The following is a 22,257-nucleotide window of genomic DNA, read 5'->3' on the forward strand; positions in this document are numbered from 1 at the left end:
ACAACTGGCAACGGGGTTGGCAGATACGCTTGTTTACTCAGATCACATCTGCACAACCTGCAGAAGAGGAAACTTTGTGGCTTGCCCAGCCCTGCATGGCAGCAGCCCTGCCAAGAGCCACTCCTACCTGCACCCCAGGTGATCCTGTCTGTGTGCCCGGGCTGCTTCTAGTCTCATGCCTCCTCAGCTGCCCAGGAGGCCACCTGGAGCAGGTGGTTCAGACTGAATTTCGAAAATGACTGCATGAGTCAGCAAGTGGCCCAGAGGTGTTCGTGGCAGCATCATCCTCAGGGCTGGTGTGCCATCTACTGCCAGATGGGGAGCCCACAGGTCGTGGAATGGGTTGGGCGGGCATGTCCCCACCTCAGGGCTGTCCTAAGGACACAGGCCTCAGCCACAGCCCCAGGCTGCACATTCGTGGATGCAGGTCACAACTCACCTACAGCACAAGGAGCTGCTGCCCCCTAGTGCCAGGAGCAAACCCCAGCCCATGGGTTTGAGGGTTCTGGCAGACTCCAGGGAGCCCAGCCCGTCTCGCCTCCACAAGGCACCTTGGCAATTATTCTAATGTTGCTCAAATGCCCTTTTCTTTGAGGCCAAAAAGCAAAATCCCCTAAAGTGCCCCTGCTCTACTTAAGCGGCTCACAGGTCAGCACACCATGGAGACACCACTCTGGTCTGGGAGGCTGCTCTGCCCTGAGAAAGACAGACTGAGCACAGGTAACATTCAGACTTTATACTTACTTGGCAACAGCGCACGCAACACATGTACTTCAGATACTTTATTAGAAACCCTGACCTCATCTGTCCGCAACAGCACCCCCCAGCCCATCCGTCCCTCCTTCAGCTGTGGTGGGTGCAGGGTCCAAGGGCCTCACTGGGCAGTGACGGCGACCCTGGGCGCTGGTGCTGGGGGCCCCCGTGGAATGGGCACTTGGGGGGCTGCCTTCTGGCTCCTCTCTGCAGACAAGCGCTCCAGGCGCTCTGTGTAGAAGCCGTTGAAGTCGAGCCTGAGGGGTGAGGACGGGGCTGGAGTGTCTGGGCACCCACCCTGCGGTGGCTACAGGACCCTGCATCAGGTGGCAGGGACACCCTTCCATCGTTATCCGCCCGCGGCCCCCATCTCACTCCGAAGCGTGTTGTCACTTCAGGGAGTGACGGGGGACAGGCAGCAGCATAAGGAGGCCAAGGACAGACACCCTCAGGCCTGAGCAGAACTGGCCTCACGTTGTCTGTGCAGACCCGAGTGGGTGAAGGTGAGAGACGACAGCAGGGAACCTGGGCCTCGCAGTCACGCGGGGGCAGGGACAGGGCTCACAACAGGAAAGCTGCCCACACCCACCTGGAGATGACGCTGGCCATGCCGTGCTCGCAGTCGCTGGTGCTGTAGATGCTCAGCCGGGCCAGGAGGTCAAGTAGATGAGCTGAAAAATTCTTATCAAACTTATTGATGGTGGCCTCGAAGCTGGAGGCCAGCTGAGGCGTGTCCACGTGCTCGGCCAGGTGCTGGAAGACAGGAGCCCAGCTTGCCTTGACCTTCCTTTTAAGTTCTTCCAATAGAAGAATGGACTTCAGGAAGGTTCCAAGTGATAAAAGGTATAGGTAGGGCATCATAAAAGTTCCTGAGACCACCCTAGCCGATTTGGTTCAGTGGACAGAGTGTCGGCCTCCAGACTGAAGGGTCCCAGGTTCAATCCCAGTCAAGGGCACATGCCAAGGTTGTGGGCTTGATCCCCACTAGGGGGAGTGCAGGAAGCAGCCTATCAATGATTCTCTCTCATCATTAATGTTTCTATCTCTCTCTCCCTCTCTCAAATCAATAAAAATATATTAAAAAAATAAAATAAAAAGTTCCTGAGATCACAGGACGGAGCTGCCCTGGGCAGCTGGGCCTCTTCTCCTGGCCACAGGGCACCAGGGTTTTCTTTGTGCAGCTCAGACTTCAGCACAGTCCGTGTTCTCTTCTGCCCGTGAGGGGACAAAACAGGGACCATGGGAGCTGGCGCCTGAACCCATGAGCCCTCCACCCATGGACCTGCATGCTGGCATCTGAGAGCGGCCTGACCTTCAGGTAAGGAAAGACTCTAACCTATACTTGCTGAGGGCCAGGTTCTGCTAGGCAGCCCTACAGCTCAGCCCTCAACCACCGCCTGTTGTGCAGATAAGCTGGCCTCACCCTGGCGCTCAGGGGATTTCTGTGGCTTGTGTTTGGAACCTAATTTTAAGATGGTTGTCTTTTAATCAAACTCAAGCCAGAAATGAAAGGGTGGTAGCGGGTTTAGTTTTTAAGTATTAGAATCCTAACACTGTCCAATCTCTCAGGAAGATGGAGGACCTGCTGGACTAACCCCCGAGGCCACGCACCTTCCTGGCGAGCTCCTTCCGGGCACGCTCCTCCGCCCGCTCAGCCTCGGTGGGCGGCCCCTGCATTGTGCCGTGCTCCAGAGTCAGGCGGCCCAGCTCATCGTCCAATTTCATGCTCTGTGTAAACCTCTTGGGGGCCCAAAGAAAACTTTCATTACAACCTATTTGCTCCCACTGAAACGCCCCCTGCACCCGGACATCTGCAGACTCGAGGACAGAGGGCGGGCCTTCTGGGAGGCTGCAGACAGGTCAACACCATTCCCGTCTGCCCCACGGGCTTATGGACCTATTTTTCTGAAAACACTTGCTTTTCATGGTGTTCTCCAGGTTGCAACCCCATATATGGCTCCTAAGTGTCTGAGGAACCGAGTTTACATGCTCCTGACCCCTTTGTCATCAGCCGACACATCCCAGGCTTAGTCCGCCTTCACACTGGTTCAGACGTCCCAGTAGCCTTCAGCCCTGGCGAACCCCCACATCACCCCATCTGCCTCCTGGCACTGTTTTCTGTACCACTGCTTTTGAGCCACTGCTTATGACAGGCGCCCAATAAAAATGAAATCAAATAAGTTCTGACAAGAAGAATGCAAGGTGTTCAGCAACAGGCCAGGACAGAGACCCTGCAGCCGGGGTTCCCGCCCACGGGCCCGGCGGGCTCAGGAAGGACACTCAGGAGCACCTGCTGGCTGACGGACAGAGAGGGAGCGGGGTGGGCAGGGCTGCGGCACGCACCTGCATGCAGTTAGTGAACATGACGCACACGGACATGAGCTTGGAGAAGACCTTGAGCAGCTCGGGGTTGGTGAGCATGCAGTCCTTCAGGCAGTTGTCCAGGAAGCTTGTGTGGTGCCCCAGCACATCGTCGATGTTGGAGGCCTGCAGGGAGCACACCAGGTTGACGTGTGCCCCCGGGGCTTCAGCCCTGGCTTTGCACACGTTCGTGTTATTTCCATTTAAAAACTGACCCTGTGGTCTTTGGGGGAAACTCCTATACCACTAACAGGAAGTAATACTGAACATGCCCCCAAAGTCCAAGTTTTTGATCCCTAAAGACAGGAAGCAAGAAGGAAACACTGCCACTTGCCACTTCCTGCTTCTGGAATTTGGTGGCAATTGGTTCTTCTGGCTGAGAAGCCCCAGAGGGCCCAGCACGTGCTGGTGGGAGCGCAGGGCCCCCAGTTCTGAGGCTCTCAGAGCTCCCAGAGGACAAGGCATCCACGATGTTCAACAGCTTGGTCCTGGGGCTACGGGGTGTGTGGGAGCAGATCCCCCACGCCACACAAACCACCCTGTCACGTGAGGAAGGACAGCGTGTGTAGAGGTGTGGTTTCTCCCAATGAGGCTCTGAATGAGGCCTTGCTGGTGGCATCACCCTGACACCCACCCTAGCACCTTCCTCTCTGAGGACCTTGCAATGTGAGGGCCCGGGTTGCTGCAGAGTCTCAGTGTTACAGCAGTTACGTCAGAACTCACGGACTTCAGGTTTTTCTCGAGGATGTGCCAGGTGGGCTCCATGACCTCGAACATCATGTAGTACTGAATGTTCTGGACAAAGTTCAGCATCCGCTGGCGCAGCGTGAAGGCGCCGGCAAACCTGGGTGAACACAGACATCCCAGAGACGCTGTGGAGCTGGCACCTGTACAAGACCCTCCTGCTCCCCGCCCTTCCCCAGCCCCAGCGTGTGCAGGTGGTCGGCAGGTACACCTGCTCTGAGCACAACCCATGATGCAGCTCCTGAGGCTCAGACACAGGCACAGCAACACCTGGGGCCACAGACCAGCAAGCAGATGCCTCAGGCTTAAAGAGGTGGAGAGCTGACACCACAACGTCCCCACCCTGGGAGGAGGCTCAAGGTCCTCCGAGGGCTCCCGCCCAGACGGGGTGGCAGGCCCACAGGTCTGTGCAGGCGGCTGGGGGACAGGGCGGTGACCTGGGCACCTGGTGGTCAGCAACAGCCCTGCACCGCATGGGTGTGCATCCTAGGACCGCTTCCCCGTGTGGACAGAGGACGCACCACTTGGCGGAGTGCAATGCGTGCTGCTTGGCGGCCTTGTTGCTGATCCAGACGCTGCAGAGCTGCCGCTCCACATGCTTGCAGTAGAACATGTGCCGGAACAGCATCTGGTAACGCGTCAGGGCCTTCCTGCGGAGGAGAGGGCGTGGGATCCCACTGACACCTGACATCATAAACGAGGCTCCGGCTGTCACTGACACACAGTTCTGCATCTGGGCCACCAGGCTACCCGGTAACCCCCACAGGACACAAATGGCTACAAAACAATGCAGTGGGCAGGCACATCTGATTCCTCTCCCTGAAAACTGTTCACTGAAGCTGGGGCCCAGGGACCCACACTCACCTGTTAATGATCAGCGACAGGGGCCACTTGACCACGTAGTCGAAAGAGAAGGCCTCCAGGCCACTGAGAGAGAGCTCCGTGGGGTCGGCCTGCACCATGGCCTTCTCCTGCTTGGTCTCAATGGCCAGAACCCGCAGAAGCTGAGTGATGAGGTCATGAGGCATCAGGTCAATCTTGGGGGAGAGAAATAGAAGAACATGGAGTATGAGCCCTTCGTAAAGTGTGCAAATGTCTAATCGCTGTGCCCTCACCTGAAGGCAGTGCAATAACGTACGGTAACTGTAACTGAAAAAAGTGTTCTTTTTTATTTTGTTAAATATGGAACACTTCACAAATTTGGGTGTCAACCTTGCGCAGGGTCCATGCTAATCTTCACAAAAACCAGTTTAATACACAATGAAGGGGGGAAAAAATAGGATCATCTCAACTGAAGCAGAAAGAAAACCTGTCAGGCACTGGACCTTATTTTTTTCTTTTTTAAAATGTTTTTATTGATTTTAGGGAGAGGGAGAGAGAGGGAGAGAGGGATAGAAACATCATGATGAGAGAGAATCATCGATCAGCTTTCTCCTGCATGCCCCCTACCAGGGATCAAGCCCACAACCTGAGCATGTGCTCTGACCGGGAATGGAACCATGACCTCCTGGTTCATGGGTCGACACTCAACCACTGAGCCACACTGGCTAGGCTCCTGGGCTTTATTTCAACCATCTTTCTCAGGTAAAGGCCCACCTTGAGGTCGTCCTTGAAGGGGTCTGTGTTGGCGGTGCTCATGCGCAGGGCCAGCTCCAGCAGCGCCTCCAGGCGTGTGGGCGTGATGTCGTCCACTGGCTTCTTTAGCTCTTCTTCTGTGAGGTCCATGAAATGCACAAAGAAGTCCCCCTGGTCCATCAGGAAGTAGCGCTTGATGGACCTTGGAGAGGTGACAAGCAGACATCAGTGAGACCACTGGGGATGCAGACCAGCCCAAACTCTGGAGAAATGGTGGCAGGTGACTGACAAGAAAAAGCCACATGCACACAAAGGGCTCCGGCTACATGCATGCAAAGCGACATGACTGTGGTCAGTTTATGAGCTGCAATGAGCAGCTCTCTTGGGCAGGGGCACAAGACCATTGTGCCAGGACCTGCAGGGCAGCTGCCAGAAAGGGGTCACTGCAGGCCAACGAGGGGGGTGCAGAGGGGTCACTATGGGAGCCAAGGAGGGGCCTGGGGACCCTGGGCAGGGAACAGGCTGTGTCCACAGGTGTCAGGCAGTAAGACTGGAGATGACCTGGCCGTGTGCCCATTTGTAAAACGACAGATGGAACTGGTGGGAGCTCCGTGTCTGAGGCAAACCTTCTGCACGTTTGCCCACACTAACACGGCGGAAGCGCACACCTCAGGTGCGCCACGAGGTCCTGCTCCTCCATCAGGAAGTCCAGCAGCACTTTGCTGGCGTAGTTAAATGCCTTCTCAATCTGCTCCACATATGCTCGCTCCTTCAATGTATAGATGACCTCTTTGGCCACTGGGCAGGTGACATCATGACCACACTCTCTGACCACATTTAGGTACTTTCCTGAAAAGAGATGGAAGTAAGATTAAACATTCTGTTGTACATACAAGTCGTGGCCCACACACAAGCTAGAGGACTGGACACAGAACAGACTGTGAGAACAACTCTGGAACCTGCTTTAGCCATAGAGCAGGTGACCAACCGAGGTCAGAAGCAGTGGTTTGTCGTGACTGTTTACATCTGATTTCTCTAATCGAGAGCACGGAAACAAAAGCCCTGAGAACCAGCTTCTAAATCATCTTCCAACCCCGTCCCAGACAGACCTGCTCTCACCAAATGCCCAGACCCTGCTGACTCCCCATTCACGTCTCTACATCAGGTTCCTGCCCCAGTGGGGTGACTAAGAACCCAGTGGGCTTGTGTCCTTGATAGTTTTCCCTATAATGTGTGCAATATTGTGATATAACAACAAATATTTGGTTTTCGTCCCAGTTTCCAGCACTGAGTTCCTAAAACCCTTGGAATCTTGTTACTCAGAAGCCCCTCCACCCATACCTGAGTTTATGCTAATGAGGTGACCCTTGGCAGGCCCCAGAGAGCTGAAGGTGAGGCTGGTGGCCAGAGGAACCAGCCAGGTGATGAGAAGGCTGGAACTTTCAGCCTCACCCTTATGTCTGGGGAGGGGCTAGGGGCTGGGATTGAGCTAATCACCAGTGGCCACTGATTTACCCAATTGTGCCCATAGGATGGAACCTTCGTAACCCTAAACAAAGGGGTTTGAAGAGTTCGGGTTGGTGAACATGTCCACCTGCCAGGAGGTGGTGCGCCCCAGCTCTCTGGGGACAGATGCTCCTGTACTGGGATCCTTCTAGATTTCACCCCACAAACCTCTTCACCTGGCTGTTTATCCGAATCCTTTATCAAATCCTTTATAATAAGCCAGAAACTTAGTTGCTAAATTGTTTCCCTGAGTTCTGTAAGCCACTCTAGCAAATTATCAAACGTGAGGAGTCTTGGGAACCCCCAATTTGTAGTCAACTTGGTGGCCTGGGACTCATGGCTGGCATCTGAAGTGGGACAGTCTTGAGGGACTGAGCCCTGAACCTATGGGGCCTGCATTGCATCCGGGTAGTGTCAGGACGGAGTCAGACTGCAGGACACCCAGCTGGTGCCCACAGAACACTGGGGACCTGGGTGTTGGTGTGTAAATCTGGTGTCAGTGTTGTGAGAAAGTTTTCCTCTAAGTAGCAACCAAGTTCTGAAAATGCAATAGTTATGAGGAAGGAGAGGCACCTACTGAGACAACCTCTTAGGCTCAGGGAACAAATGCAGCCAATCAGACCACAGGAACCAGACACAAAGCCTGCACAGCCTGGCGCCTGCCTGCCCACCCCACTCCCAGGACACAATCACAGGACACTCGGCACATCCGGGACGATGGGGCCCCTCCTGAGGCCTGCTGTTCCCCCTCCCCCACCCCGGGCATCACCTGTGCTGAGCACCTTGCCCGCCATCTTCTGCAGGAAGGATGGGATCTGTCGCTGCACCACAGTGTACCGCTGGTCCCAGTACCTGTCGTTGTAGTCCTCCTGGATCTTCTCTTTCCGCAGCTCGTGCTCCTCGACCATGAACTCGCTGAAAGCAGGAAGGCATCTTGGGTCACAACCATGAAGGCCAAGCACAGTCTCACTACCGTTAATTCTCAACTGTGAATTAATCAAACCTGCCAACCTCACTTGGGGCTGCGAGGTGACCTGGGGCCAGAGAGAGCTGGGGTCACAGAACAGGATGGGAGGCTGGTTGACCTCTCAACGGAACCAGCCCTTCCTTTCACCACACATGTGGGTAACAGGATATGTTGGGGATGCTTTCCTGCCCATCAGAGCCCAGACACCTCACATCCCGTCTCAAATATCACCTACGCACCAGGACCTCAAAATCGCATTCCTTACTCAGCCCATCGCACCAGCTTTTATTTGGGTCATTAGTAGAGAAACTATTCCTAGATCACAAGTCTATTAGTAAGATATTTTGACAAGCCCTGGACCATCTGGCTCAGTGCTCAGAGCATCGGTCCATGGACCGAAGGCTCTTGGATTCGATTCCAGGCCAAAGGCATGTACCTCGGTTGCAGGTTTGTCCCAGGCCCCTGTTCAGACACATGTAGGAGGCAACCAACTGATGTTTTTTTCTCATGTCAATGTTTCTCTCTCTCTCTCACTCCCCTCTCCTCTTTCTCTAAAAAAATCAATGGAAAAAATATCCTTGGGTGAGAATTTAAAAAAAAAAAAAAAAAGGGTATTTTGACAAATACACTGCTCAGCCTTTTGGCTAAAATCAAGAGTAAAATGTTCTGACAAATAAATCTCAACCCAACAGAACTCTTTGTGAGCTGATGTATTTCGTCATATGCGTTTATATCCGTCACACTGAGGAGCCCACACAAAGGCAGCTAAGAGGCCAATCTGGGTCCTACACGTCCACCACGCAATAGAATAAGCTGAAGAGCCGCCTGCCCGCCCTCCACATCCCCAGCCCCACCTGTACGGGTCATTGATGATCCCCCTGTAGATCCACTTCTCCAGAATCTCAAAGTAGGGCACGCTGGCGGCCTTGGTGAGGTACAGGCACAGCTCCTGCGCCTGGCTGTCACCTGTGTAGTTGAAGCTCCGGTCGTGGAGGAGGCTCAGGGTGGACCCCCCAACACACTCACCTTTATCCACCGAGGTGGCTGCAAGGGGAAGAGGTACTCAGTGCTGAGAACGGGGAGGCCACGCAGAGCCTCACCTCCAACCTCCTCACGGGACAGGTGCTCTTTATGGGATACACCCAAAGCTGTAGTTGCAAATAAAGTTTACCAGAGCTTCCAGTTTCCTCCCGTGAATTAGGAAAACATGAAGCTCCACAGCTTTGGCCTCACAACCACGGTGACAAAAGCAAGACACGAATGACTAGCAAGCTGGCCCAGGGGTCCCTCCTGCGACACTACCCATCCCATCTTCACATCTCAGTGCTCCATCACAGGATCTGCCTGCATGCGCCCCACCCCCTACAGGCTCTCCTGGCCTGGGGGAGACGTACCCAGGGAGGCCAGGATGTCCACGGTGCGCATGGCCGGCTGCACGTAGAACCAGAGCTTCTGCAGAGACAAGAGGCCTTGCCTCTGCAGCTGCTCCAGCTGCGTCACCAGGATCAGGTACTCCTTCACCAAGGTCCTCATGGCAGCCGCCAATGCATGGTTCACCTGCCCATATTCGAAGGAAGACTTCTCCTCGATGAACCTACAAGGAAAGGAAGCATCCAGCACCTTGAGAAGCTGCGAGCTACCTTTTCAGATGAGGTTAGACATTCTGTTTGCTCTCAGGCCCAGACTAGGTTCCCTGCACCTGTCCCCAGGCCCTTCACATCATGCTAGGAGTGAAGCTGGTTGGCACACGCTCCGGGGCCAAGTGTGCCTGAGAAGGCCAGTGTCCAGCACCTACCTGGTCACGGTGGAGTAGCTGGCAGCCACTGGGAGGATCCTGTTCACCAGCTCCCTGATGGACAGGTCCAGGTTGGGGTCCACGAGGAAGGTCCGGCTCTGTCTCCCGGTGAGGGCCTGGGCAGTGATGTATCTGCCATCCACACCTACCAGCACGTAGAGCAGGTCCTCCACGACGGCCGACTCCTGGGCGGCCAGGGGCAGGGAGCCTGTGGGTTGCAGACACCAGCTGGGGTCACGCGCCTTGACTCGGAGCTCCCCTTTCCCACGGGCCTCTCTCCTAACCTAATCTACCTGCTGAAAGTCACGCTCTCACTCATTCTCCTCTGTGTAATTTCCTCAAATAACTACAGATATAAGAACTAGCTGTTCATTTGGCTTCAACTGAGCCCATCGGGGCACAAAAGGCTGAGATTCCAAACCATCAGGAGGAACAGCGCTGACTGTCCGGCAGGCTGGGAGCCCATCGGAGCCTGAAAGCACTAGGCAGGCAGAAACCTCTACACGCAGGGATCTGTCTGCACTTAAAGGACACAATCAGGAATCTGAAAAGCACGTCCAATGGGGTCTGCGTGCAGTGCTTATTACAGCTTGGTAAGTCTGGTTGCTCTGGGATAAAAGGGAGGTCTTCCTTAAAGACCTGAAAACACAATTTCTATCATAAACACACAATGAGATACCACCCAACGGACTTGAGGACAGTCCCAGGCCACTGAGTAGGGCTGCCACCAAATGCCTCAGGGCCCAGGAGGCTCCCAGCTCTAGAGCGACCCTCAGTGTCCCCCCTGACACCTGCTGGGACAGATGGGGACCTGGAGGCAGCACCAGGAGAAAGGTGTCTCTGAGAATCATCCCTGTTGCCCATACACAAGCTGCCCTGGGGTTCCTGAGACCAGGACCCGGCAGCACGATCACACGGCACCACATCTGCAGGTTACAAACCTGCTGGCAGCACACACACACACCACACCCCCTGTCTACCTGTGGGCACAGGATGGGCTCTGAGCACAGTGGCCACCTGTCCATGGAGTCACCACACAGGCAGTTAGAAGTAAGTGCTTCACATACCTATAGGCACAGTTGTGTCCGTGCTCAGGCCTGAGCCAGTCAGAAAATCCCCGACCAGCGTGGGCCTCTCGTACACCCACGCAGGGAAGATGGGGAGGCGCTGGCCTGAATTTTTTTTGTTCTGCTTGTCTCGAAGCATCTTTCTTGTAAGCTCCAGAGACTGGTGAGATTTTTTTTTAAAGCAGAAAACAAAGATATACTTTTAGTACAAACAGTTAAAACTAACATCCCTGAGCACAAGCGTCCAGTAAGTACGTGTATAAATGAAATGACTCCGAGCCCATCACCATACAAGGGGCTGGGGGCAAAAGAGATGGAGACCCAGGCCCTTGACAGGGTGTCGGTCTGTGCAGGGCCCCCATATTAAGGGGGACTGGCAGTGAGGGCACCTCACCAGGGCAGGCTGACCCTCGGGACCACCTGTGCTTTCTCCTGGCAGTTCAAAGTCTAGACATGAGCTGCTGGGTGAAGACATGGCCCCAGTGACAGATGGTTGGAGAAGGGGTGCCCCATCTGAGCCCCCTGGGTACAAGGGGCGGATGGAGAGGGCCACACTAGGAAAGCTGGCTCCAGGCACATGCATGGAGCAGTGTCCTCCTGAGGAACTAGCCGCCAGAAGCTGACCAGGGTTGTGGGGGTGGCTTTCAGAAGCATTGGCTTAGGAGTAGTGAGAAAGGCAGGTGCAAACTGAGTTTCCTCATCTGCCACACGGGGTGCCGGTGTGAGGGCTTTGTGAGGTGCTGGACCCAGCACATGCCCACCAGTGCTGGCCACTGTCCCTTTCAAAGCTGCTGTGCTCAACAAGCACATACTAAGCTCAGACCCTCATGGGGACACAGCTCTGTGGGGCTTGAAGGCCGAGGCAATGCTGTGAGCAGATGACGTACATCAAAAGAAGAGGGCAGTACATAAACTCAGAAGCAAGACAGAGCAGTAAGTATAGGAGAAAATGATCTAGAGAAAATGTCTATCAAGTATAATTTTAAAAAGACAAATGGCTAAAAATTAACAGAGGGAAATGGAAATTGCAGTTTGCATTGGCTGAACCCACACAACTGCCTTGCAGCAGGCGAGTCACCTGCCTGGGTGGGACAGAACCTTCCTGCCCCAGTTCACCGTGCCCAGGGTCCTGTCCACACACAGCTAGTCCCGATCAGCGTCTCCACGTTCAGACTCATCTTCAACAGATGACAGTGAGATGTGCACCCCCTGCTGGCCTCCCTCCCTGGCTGCAGTGAATGTGGGCCTGTGGGCGGCGGGTCACAGTACCTGCTGCAACGTGGAGCCCGTGGCCACGCTGCCAAGCTGCTTCCTCAGCTCCTCGAGCTCCTGCATGGAGATCCTGGAGGCCGTGGCAGGGGCGCTGAAGCTGGTGGTGCTGCTGGCAGTCACCGTGGCTGCCAGCTCGGCTCTTTCTCTCGCATTCTGCTGTAAATACTGCAGAGTCTGCACACACAGAACCCTGAATGGCAAGGGGCCGCACACGTCTGCACTCTGCCTGGCACCGACACCCCACCCCTTTTTTTCCCACCCCCAGTGACCACATGAAGGGGAAGAGCAGACGCTCCCATCAATCCTCAAGCTGCAGTCTGGTCTCCCAATGCTTCCTGCCACCAGGTTCAAGTCTTCCACTCACAAGGAGGGTCCCTCCAGCTGCTTTAACAGCCAATTCCCAAACTCCATTCCCAGGGGCACTGCCTTTTCGCTACACCTGACTGGCCCCCTCCCTGTCCTTGGCACTGGAGAGTGCACCTCCACCCCTGAATAGAACCTGAGCTTGGGAAGCAGGAGGAAGGTCCTAATGCATTCCCGGGTGCTCCCATGTGCCATGGCTCCCCCAGCTCGATATGTGCTTTTCTTAGCATCAAGTACACAGCTTTAAACTAACAAAAAACATGGCACAAAACAACACCACCCCCGCCCCTACCCCGCCCCTCGAGGTAACTACTGTCAGTACTTCCCGTGTTTCTGGCTACCACTCTGAGCTATTTTCAGTCCGACAGGCGGGCAGAACAGGAGGGGCACCCGCCACAGCAGGGTCATGAGGCGTTATCTCTACCGTGCAAACCTGTGTGCTGACAACCCTCGCCAGAACTGCCCCACAAGGCAGGCTCCCCACGCGCCTTCCCTGACAAGCCTGACCTGAGCCTGACAGTTACCTCTTTGTCCTCCGTGAGTTTTGACAACAGGTACACCAGTGGGTCAAGGTTCCTTGTGTTTTTCGATTTCAGTTCATCATATTTCTTCAGAAAGTCTTCTGGAGTACGAGAAAACTCTGCTATTTTAACCTCAAAAGAACAAACACAAGTGATTTAGTGACAATAACTAAGAACTTTAAAAAACATCTTCCAGAAAATTAAACACAAAGACCCACGTGGAGTAAAATTCGGTGGGCTGAGCAGTAACCATACGTCGCTGACATAAAGCCAAGATGACGCCTCAGTTTGGGAAACCATTCTCCTCCAAGGCGTCTCTTCCCGAGCCCGGTCACAGGATAACCCTGTATTTCTCCCCTGGTGGCTATGCCTTCTTTTTACTCTGTGCCCTCTGGAATTTATTACCATGTACTGGTTCGGGGGTTAAGTTTTCTCACTGGTTTTTAATGCTTCCCCTGTGGTAGATTAAACGTAATGTGTGTTCCTAAATTATTGTGCTCAGTGAATCTTTCTTTTCTTTTCTTTGTTAATCCTCACTGAGGATATTTTTTCCACTGATTTTTAGAGAGTAGAAAGGAGGGGTGGAGGGAGGGGAGAAGGAGAGGGAAAGAGAGAAACATCAATGTGAGAGACACATCGATTGGTTGCCTCCTGCACATTCCCCAACCGGGGCCGGGGATCAAACCTGCAACCCAGGATGTCCCGTCCCCTTGACCAGGAATTGAACCGAGCACTGGCCGACATTCTAACTACTGAGCCAGACTGGCCAAGGCTCAGTGAATTTTTCTAATTATCTGTGTGCCAGTATTAAGCTGGTTCAATACCTAAAGCTTCTTAATGTGTTTTTTAAAAGATTTCAAAGTTACCTTTTTCTGCTGATCTATAATTTTGAATCATATATTTTTTGATAAAGAAAAACAGTACACTTTAAAGAGATTTCAGTGTGGCCACGGCGTCAGCAGAGGCACTGAGCTGAGCAGACACTTGGTCCATGGAAAGCACCTGCCAAGTTGTCTGACATCATCACTGGCACGGCTAGGGCACCCCGTCAGGAGCCAGGGAGGTGAACTCTGTGCACAGCACAGGGACGGGCTGTCTTCACCAGCGACAGCAGCGCAGGGATGGGCACTCACCTTGGCACTGTGTGCAGACACAGTGGTTGTGACGTACGGGGTCCTGTTCTTCTGCAGGAGATCAATGTAAACCTCGGCCCCGTCCCCTCCATGTACACGCAGCAAGCTGAGCAGCTCATTGACATCGTGGTGAATCCGAAATTCACTCATAGTTTTGGCCCTGAGACATCACAATATGTTCTCCTAAAGATAAGAGGAAAGCTACTTACAAAAACAAAACCCTATTAGTAAGAAATTTTTAAAGCAACCAATTTTGGCCAATGTCAGGTCTAGGAGAAACGAAATCAGCATGTGGGTCACACGATGCCCCTCGTAGACCACAACCACCTACTGCCCGCGGTCTACTCCCGGGAGGGCTTGTTTCTAGGGTGAGTTCTCCTCTCCCTGCAGGTGGCGCTCTTGGTAGGGTTTGTCGTTTCTTACAGGCAGTCTCCAGTGGACATGCTCCCTTTGGCAATCCACACTCCAGCCAGTTTCTAGGCCCACTCCTCAGCTCGGGAGCCTGCAGGTGCAGACAGTGTGGACTCCAAGGCCTGGGCCCTCCTCACCCTGGGTGACATCACCACGCAGGGCTCTGGGCCAGTGGCTGGCAGACAATTTTCTTGTCTTGGCTGGGCAGACCCAGTGAACCTGGACCTACACAGGCCTGAGCTACTGCCCCGTCCCAGCTCGGGTATTCAAACTGTTCCAGTCCACGAGGCCCCACCTGGTTCTCAAATCCTGCGCTGTTTCAGGTTTGCGTGCTCTCTGCACTCTGGTACCTAGGACATTTCCTTCTCTTGCCCAAGCTTGGCTATATATGCAGAAGCTTTGGGGAAAATTGCTACACATTTCCTGTGTATTTGAGTTGGGTGGGATTCCACTTCAGCTCAGTCTAACCTGTCAACCAGATGTCCCAGGGTCTCACCATTAGATACAGAACCCTCTGGCATCAAAGTCATAACTGAGATGTCCCCAAGGGGACAGTAGTGGCCTGCATTGCAGTTTGTTCTCCCACTGATGACTGGCCCAGTTAGCCATCACCATCAACAGTGCTGATAAAAGGGAGTGAATAAACACACAGGGGTAATTAACTATAGATTAAAAAAATAAAAATGAGCAAATTTTACATGCTTCACATAAACATTTCAGTCTACCTACGTAAGGTTCTTAACTTCAGATCCATGAACAACAAAAGAACAGCTATCAAGGGCAGTCATGTCTCTGTGAATTTCCTGAGAGGCTTTTAATAGATCCTCAAAGGCTCTGTGACCCAGAAAAGGTTAGGAGCCACTGTGCTGACAGCTGCAGTGAAGACACCCAAGTCCAACAAAACACCAACAGACGACCCAGCCCACACTCCACAGCGCATTACCAATGAATATTACTTGTAACTGTGATCTTGGGGGGGAGGGGGGGGACAAGTTCTCCGGATGTAATTACAGTTCACAATGTGTAAGCATCACACACCGGCCAGGAGCAGATGTCTCCAAACTGGGGGCGGAAGAGTAAGTACGAGCTGGAACCCAGGCTGCCAGCGCAGGAGCGGCTACAAGAGGCGCTGACAGTAACGACAGCTGCAGCAGGGCGCAGGCTGCGGGGCCTGGCTGAGCGTGTCCGAAACCAGCTCCCTCCAAGGAGTGGTGAGCAGTGTACTCTCCCTGAGCTGCTGCAGAGATGCAATGCAGCAGTTCCTGTAAAGCCTGCACACAGCAAGTTATTAAAAAAGCAGGTCAGACGTCACTGTTACTGCAAAGGCCAACCAACTGCAAATGTGCATTTTACCCGAGAAAGGGCTGGTTTTCCAGCAGGAAAACTGGATCTGACCCACTGACGCCCAAACCACTGCTACCTCATTACTCCCAAAGGGCCATGAGCGAGGCGCTGCAAACCCAGCAAACGGAGAAGACAACAGAACTTCCCCCTGGCGACCTCGAGTCCAAGGGAACCAGTTTCCCCACATCCCATGTGGTTTCTGCGGGTTGTCCTTGTAAGCGCCGGACGCAGGATCCTTTGGCCATGTAAATGGCAAGGACACTGTTTACCGCGGCAAGCACACACACCTCCCCCAGACACAAGCGGGTTGAGAGAGCTCTTCTGAAGAAAGATCATGATTGAGTGTTTATTTAAAAACTATCTTCCTGTCCCCATGTTTGAGGCATCCACTGTTCTCTGTGGATTTGGGAACAATTCCTGCAAGAATGGGGGCTCTCTTGCCCTAGCCAACTTGGCTCAGTGGATAGAGCATCAGCCTGAGAACTGGGGAGTCCTGGGTTCGATTCCGGCCAAGGGCACATGCCTTGGTTGCGGGCTTGATCCCCAGTAGGGGGCGTGCAGGAGGCAGCCAATCAATGGTTCTCTCTCATCATTGATGTCTCCATCTCTCTCTCTTTCTCCCTTCCTTTCTGAAATCAATAAATATATATATATTTAAAAAAAAAAAAAAAAGAATGGGGGCTCTCACCTGCAGGCAGGGCCCCTGAGGGACCCCTGGTTGTCATGGTGACTGGGAGGCGCAAGAGGCCAGGATGCTAAACATCAGCAGCATCCACACTAAATGCAACTCTGCAGAACATTTAATTGCAACGGCTCACTTGACCTGTGACACTCCAGAGTTCTCTCCATCAGTCAGAACAAACGGACAGACTTCTGTGTGGGAAGGAAACCTACCTCGTCCACCCGTGAGCCACCGCCTCAGTGGGCTAAGACGCCTACTTCACGCACACTGGTGAACAGAGGAAAGTGAGTCTCTGTTGAGAGTTCAAAGCTAATTTCTCAAACTGGCTTGAAAAGCATTTTTTAATATGTATTTATTTTTTTTTAGAGAGGGAGAGATAAACATCCTCTGGCTCCTCATGCCCCCTACTGGGTATCAAGCCAGAACCCAGGTATATGCCCTGACTGGCAATCAACCAATGACCTATGGGTGCATGGAACAACGTTCAACCAACTGAGCCGGAGTAGGGCTTGAAAACTTGTGGAAAACGTCAACAACCCTAATGCTTTCTCTGAGGCAGAAAAAGTATAAAGTGATGAAAAGTCTGGGTCTGTCCAGTGCTCTTCCTGGGCATGTGAATGACCTGCTGGCGATGTAGCCACAACCTCCACTCCCAGAATGAAATGACCAAACTTTATTACATATTTTCAATTGCTTAAAGAAAAGCACCCCCCTAGCCCTTGCACGTATACATGAGCACGTCGTGCTCGATGCTGAAACATTCTGAGCCAGAGTCTGTGCGCACCTGGTCCACCCTCCAGTAAGTCTCATGCACACCTGCGTCCCTCATGTGTCTACCTATCACGTTTTAATCAGGTAACTGCTTGACCTCCTTGGATTTCTACGCCGTGAGCTCCTGGCCAGCTCAGGAGCTGAGCGGCTGCAGGAGACGGAAAGGCAGGCGGAGCGTGCAGGGCCAGACCGGCCGCGAGAAGGACACGGGACTAAGGTAATGGAAGCCACTGAAGACCTTTAGACAAAGAAGACTCCCAATAAATCCTGAGTTTCCTGGGGACCTAGGTGGTGACTGGTTTGGAGACAATGACCCAGAGGCCGCCGCAGCCAGAGACAAAGCCGTGCGGGCGAGGACGCCGGCAGCGGCCCGGGAGGGACCCTGCACCACTAGGACCTGGGAGGGACCTCAGCGTCCGCTTCGGGACTGAGCTGCCCCAAAGCACGGCTTCTGCTCCGCACGGGCTGGGGTTGGCTCGGAGGGCAGCCCCGCCGCGCCCGGCCCCTCGGCGCCCGTCCGCACTCACCGCCAGCGCCGCGCCACTGCCTACACCCGCTGAAATCCGCCGCGCAGCCCGTGCCGGAAGCGGAAGTGGCGCGTGACGTCACGTCCGGCCCCGGCAAGCTCGTGGACGGTGGCCGACAGGTTGTGGCTACGCGGCAAACCGGACGATGCAGTTGCCGCCCGCGGTGCACGCCCGCCTGGCGGCGGGGCCCGGGGCGGCTGAGCCGCTGCCCGTGGAGCGAGACCCCGCGGCCGGGGCCGCGCCTTTCCGCTTTGCGGCGCGTCTGGTACGCTTCCCGCGGGAGCATGAGTTTTTCGAGGTGCGTGAGTCGAGGGAAAGGGGAGTTGTCTAGGGGCAGGGCCTACAGCTGTGGGGGCGGGGCCTTGGCGGGGCCTATGGTTCCGCGGGGCGGGGCCTACAGCTGTGGGGCCGGGGTCTGGGCGGGGCCTACAGCTGTCGAGGGCGGGGCTAAGGTGGGGCGGGTCCCAGCCCGGGTGGGCGGGACCTTCAGTTGTGTGCCCACCGTGTTCTGTAGGAAGGGGACGTGCAGCGGCACCTCTACCTCCAGGACGTGCTTACGGGGGTGGCCGGGGTTCCCGAGAGGCCCAGGTGAGCTGCTCTGCGCCCAGCGCCGCCTCTCCTCGCCCCCCACTTTGTCCCCTTCCCGGGCCCCCAGTCCTGCTCCTCCCTGCTGACCTGTCACAGCGCTCTCTGCCTGAACCACCGCCCAGCCCCGCTTTGTTGATCTCTCCACTACCTGGCTGGTCTCTGAGACTTAACTTCTCAACAAAGAAAGATCTGGGCCCTGGTAGGGTAGCTCAGTTGGTTAGAGCATCATCCCTATGGGCCAAGGTTTTAGGGAACCTGGTCAGGACACCTACAAGAATCAACCAATGAATGCATAAGTAAGTGTAACAACAAATTGATGTTTCTTTCTCCCTCTCCCTTTCACTCTCTCTAAAAATCAATAAATAATTTTTTAAAAAGAAAGTAAAAGAAAAGCTACAAAAAAGAAAGCAAGATTTGGAATTGGGAAAGAAACATTAGGAGCTTTATCAGACCACTTAAAGGGAAGCTGTCAACAGTCTAATGTTTTTTGTCAGCCAGCAGTGGTTTCCTTTGCCAGGGTGCCTGAGTTCACCTGTCAGGTGGCGGGCTGCTGCCAGGTATTCGACACCCTGGAGGATTATGAGCATCACTACCACACTCTGCACAGAAACGTGTGCTCCTTTTGCAAGCGGGCCTTCCCCTCGGGACATCTGCTGGACACCCACATCCTGGAGTGGCACGATTCCTTGTTCCAGGTCCTGTCTGAGCGGCAGGACATGGTGGGTGAAGCAGTCATACTGGGGGCTTGGATGGGAGCTGTCTGCCTCAGGGTCAGAGCTCTCAGCTCTTGGGTGGGGCAAGACCAGGGCACCTTCCCTCTGCAGCCCCCATCCCTGTGGATGGCGGGACACTGTCTCTGTTTTAGTATCAGTGCTTGGTGGAAGGCTGCACAGAGAAGTTCAAGACCAGCAAAGACAGGAAGGACCACCTGGTGAGACATCACCTCTACCCTGGGGACTTCCGGTTTGATAAACCAAAGAAAAGCAAAGGGTATGTGCAGCCACCCCTGGAATTCAGAGAAGCCTTTTGAGTATATACACACATAATCGATATATGTCTCTCACATCGATGATTCTCTCTCTGTCTCTCTCCCTCCCTTCCACGCTCTCTAAAAACCAATGGAAAAATAGCCTCTGGTGAGGATTAACCAAAAAAAAAAAATTTAAAGGCAAAGTGAAATTGTTATACCTAAATTTATAAAAAGTGGCATCATAAGGTTCACTTTTGGCCTTGCCATAATCCTTCTCCTTAATCTGGTAGCCTAAAAATTACACAATGCCAAAATAGTGATAAAATGTCTTCAGGAAAAGACATAGTCTCTTTCTGGTGAGTTCATTTCTGTGGTAGACGGGCTGCACTCGTCACCATGGCAAGCCCTGCGAGCCCCTCTGCTTTCCACAGGCCAGCCACTTCCATGGCTGCCATGGAAGTGCCGACAGAAGCCATGGGGGATGATGGGGACACCATGGAAGTCTGCTCTGAACACGTGACACCACCCCCAGAGCCCGTGGGTGAGAAGCGGACCTACCGCCACAGGTCAGTAGCTGGCCTGTCTGAGGTTGTGAACGTGCTGGGAGAAAAAGGTGCTGGCTCCATTGGGCTTCTGTGGGAGCTGGGAGTCTGGCTGTTTTGGTTCTTGAGGAGGACTTCGTGTCTCTGGCTCACTGCTTTCGGAAGCCTGCAGCGCAGGAATGCAGAGTGCTGCCCCCTTTTCCTGCTCTGCTTCTTTGCAACACGCTGTTAACTTCAGCGTTCAGAAGCAGTGCAGGATAGAGAGAAGCTCAGTTGTAATTGCTTAGGCTACAACTGTGAGTCTGTCTTTCTAGTATTAACTGCACTTTTATTGGGTTAAACTTGAGTTCAAATCTAATCTGGGGGAAATGTTGGACAAATTAAAAAAACCGCCAAGGAATCCGAACTGACATGAAAAGGACTTGTGTCCCTTCGCTGCCTTCGCACAGCTGCCTGGACTTTGGCCATCGAGTGAGTCTAGACACCAGTGGGCAGTTAGGGTTTCAGTGCGGGGAGGGTGACAGGAAGTCAGCTCTGGAGAGCTTGGTGGGAGCCAGTCCCCATAGGAAGCAGGTCAGAGGCACCGGCCAGCTACAGTAAGGAGCTGCCCCAGGGCCCCAGAGCAGAGTCTGCAGGAAGGAAGAGCTGCCATTAGGAATGTTCCAGGAGTGAAAGAGCATTCTGGAAGAAGAGGAAAAGACTGCTCTAGGAATTGGGCTGTTTGTTGGTAGAAGGTATGATTCTTTAGCCTGAAGGTTTTTTCCATTTCAGAGTACCTTCCACCGTCTGTTTTGGTCAAGGTGCATCGCGAGGATTTAAAAGCACCAAGAGCAGAAATAAGCACTAGTGACAGCTGAGCCAGAGAGCGGGCCTTTGCCACCCTCATGTCTCGGTCCTTGGGGGGATGGTGGGATGACACCAGCTGCCAGTATCAGCGGAGAGTGACCACAGATTCAGCAGTGACTCTGCTCCCACCCCTCCCTCTGTAGGGGCCATCCTCCAGGTGTTCTTTATAAAGCATGTATTTTTTACTTATGGTCTCTAGTCATTTCTGTATTGTTGAACTAAGCAGGGAAATGAGCAATAATTACGTTTGAGCACTTTGCTTTCAGCATTCAGCTTTCAGAAAGAATTATTATAATTATTTTTTATCCTCATCCGAGGATGTATTTTTTTGTTTGTTTTTGTTTTTATTGATGAGAGAGAAACATTGACCAGAGATTGAACCTGCAACCTTTTGGTGTGCGGGACGACGCTCCAACCAACTGGGCCACCTGACTGGCCAGGGCAGTTCTCAGGAAGATTTATGAAGTCTTGGCACCTCTGGAGGGGTGAGTGGGCAGGGTGCCATCAGTGAGAGCTTGTGCCTGTTTGAGAGACCCTGGGTCATCCTCTACTGAGCTCTGAGCAAACCTGACTAGGGGGCAGTGACAGAGAAGACTGACAGGTGGCGCCTGGGCAGGTCAGTCGGTGCTGGGATGAAGAGTGCCAGCTGGGGCAGCCTCCCCAAGGAGGGACAGCCACAGGCAGAGGGAAGGGGCTGGCACCAGAGCTCGAGTGCCTGGCTGGTGTCTTCCTGGCAGGAACAGAGCAGGTGAGAGTCTGCAGTCCTCTCATTGATGGCCACCAGGTAGCTAAGGAGAGGGCACACCGCAGGGGCACGCAGAGCCACCGTAGGGAGGAGCAGGTTTGGGCAGGCATGTGGAACCCAGACCTATGCCGAAGGTAGCCCATGGACAGAAACAATGGATCCGCTCTGTTTTGACAAATAAGGGCTGTGGGCCTAGGCCTCGCAGAGTGGGGACCGCCTGCAGGGCCTCCCTCCAGAGGCCTCATCTCTAGTGGGGCTAGGGTGCTTTTAAGAACCTCCAATGTGCTCTAGCTGGTTTGGCTCAGTGGATAGAGCGTCAGCCTGCAGACTGAGGGTCCCGGGTTCGACTCCAGTCAAGGGCACATGCCCAGGTTGCTGGCTCGATCCCCAGTGTGCAGGAGGCAGCTGATCAATGATTCTCATCATTGATGTCTCTCTTTCCTCCCTCTCTGAAATCAATACAAATGTACTTTAAAAAAACAAAACCTCAGATGTGAGAAGAGGATCAAGGTTCTGAGTAGCCTTAAAAAGCAACAACTACGCTCTGTGAGGCATAAGTCACATGGGTCAGGTCATGGGTCATGGCTCTCAGGCCCTTCAGCCCCTCTCAAGCTCCTGTTGTGCCACGGCCCCACCGCCTTCTCTGGGGTGTTTACAGGCGGGTCTGTTCCCTGAAGACCCTGACTGGAGTTGGGCAGAGTTTAAACAGCTCAGGCACGGGCAAAGGCCTGGGGGGATGGCAGTGTGGAATATGAGGATGCCTCTCTCGTTATC

The 22,257-nt window shown here is 53.8% G+C and overlaps 2 protein-coding genes and 1 pseudogene across 6 annotated transcripts; 1 reads left to right on the top strand and 2 right to left on the bottom strand.

The window, feature by feature from the left end:
* Positions 1-767: 767 nt before the first annotated feature.
* On the bottom strand, positions 768-17,936 carry TUBGCP2 (tubulin gamma complex associated protein 2). 5 transcript variants are annotated; one of them, XM_036335729.1, is made up of 19 exons: positions 17,793-17,897; positions 15,507-15,739; positions 14,058-14,240; positions 12,928-13,056; positions 12,038-12,214; positions 10,769-10,928; positions 9,702-9,909; positions 9,301-9,500; positions 8,761-8,950; positions 7,709-7,854; positions 6,102-6,282; positions 5,455-5,635; positions 4,723-4,895; positions 4,380-4,508; positions 3,838-3,958; positions 3,097-3,240; positions 2,365-2,493; positions 1,343-1,506; positions 768-1,010 (listed from the first exon to the last, which is right to left on the bottom strand). In XM_036335729.1, exons 3-19 carry the CDS (start codon positions 14,205-14,207, stop codon positions 875-877), a joined length of 2,718 nt encoding a protein of 905 aa, XP_036191622.1. In that variant the 5' UTR covers positions 14,208-14,240; positions 15,507-15,739; positions 17,793-17,897; the 3' UTR covers positions 768-874. The 5 variants fall into 5 exon arrangements, 4 of the variants coding, with proteins under 4 accessions (XP_036191622.1, XP_036191621.1, XP_036191624.1 ...); XM_036335728.1 differs by lacking the exon at positions 15,507-15,739 and having other exon boundaries at positions 17,793-17,936; XM_036335730.1 differs by lacking the exons at positions 768-1,010; positions 1,343-1,506; positions 15,507-15,739 and adding an exon at positions 1,777-1,964 and having other exon boundaries at positions 17,793-17,917.
* Positions 5,035-5,099, bottom strand: LOC118670423 (annotated as a pseudogene).
* ZNF511 (zinc finger protein 511) lies at positions 17,901-20,924 on the top strand. The gene is made up of 6 exons (XM_036335743.1): positions 17,901-18,090; positions 18,307-18,380; positions 18,898-19,099; positions 19,246-19,370; positions 19,782-19,916; positions 20,664-20,924. Exons 1-6 carry the CDS (start codon positions 17,938-17,940, stop codon positions 20,737-20,739), a joined length of 765 nt encoding a protein of 254 aa, XP_036191636.1. The 5' UTR covers positions 17,901-17,937; the 3' UTR covers positions 20,740-20,924.
* The last annotated feature ends 1,333 nt before the right edge of the window (positions 20,925-22,257 follow it).

The sequence above is a fragment of the Myotis myotis genome, unplaced genomic scaffold (assembly GCF_014108235.1).
Source record: "Myotis myotis isolate mMyoMyo1 unplaced genomic scaffold, mMyoMyo1.p scaffold_m19_p_15, whole genome shotgun sequence".
In the NCBI taxonomy this organism is placed as follows: Eukaryota; Metazoa; Chordata; class Mammalia; order Chiroptera; family Vespertilionidae; genus Myotis; species Myotis myotis.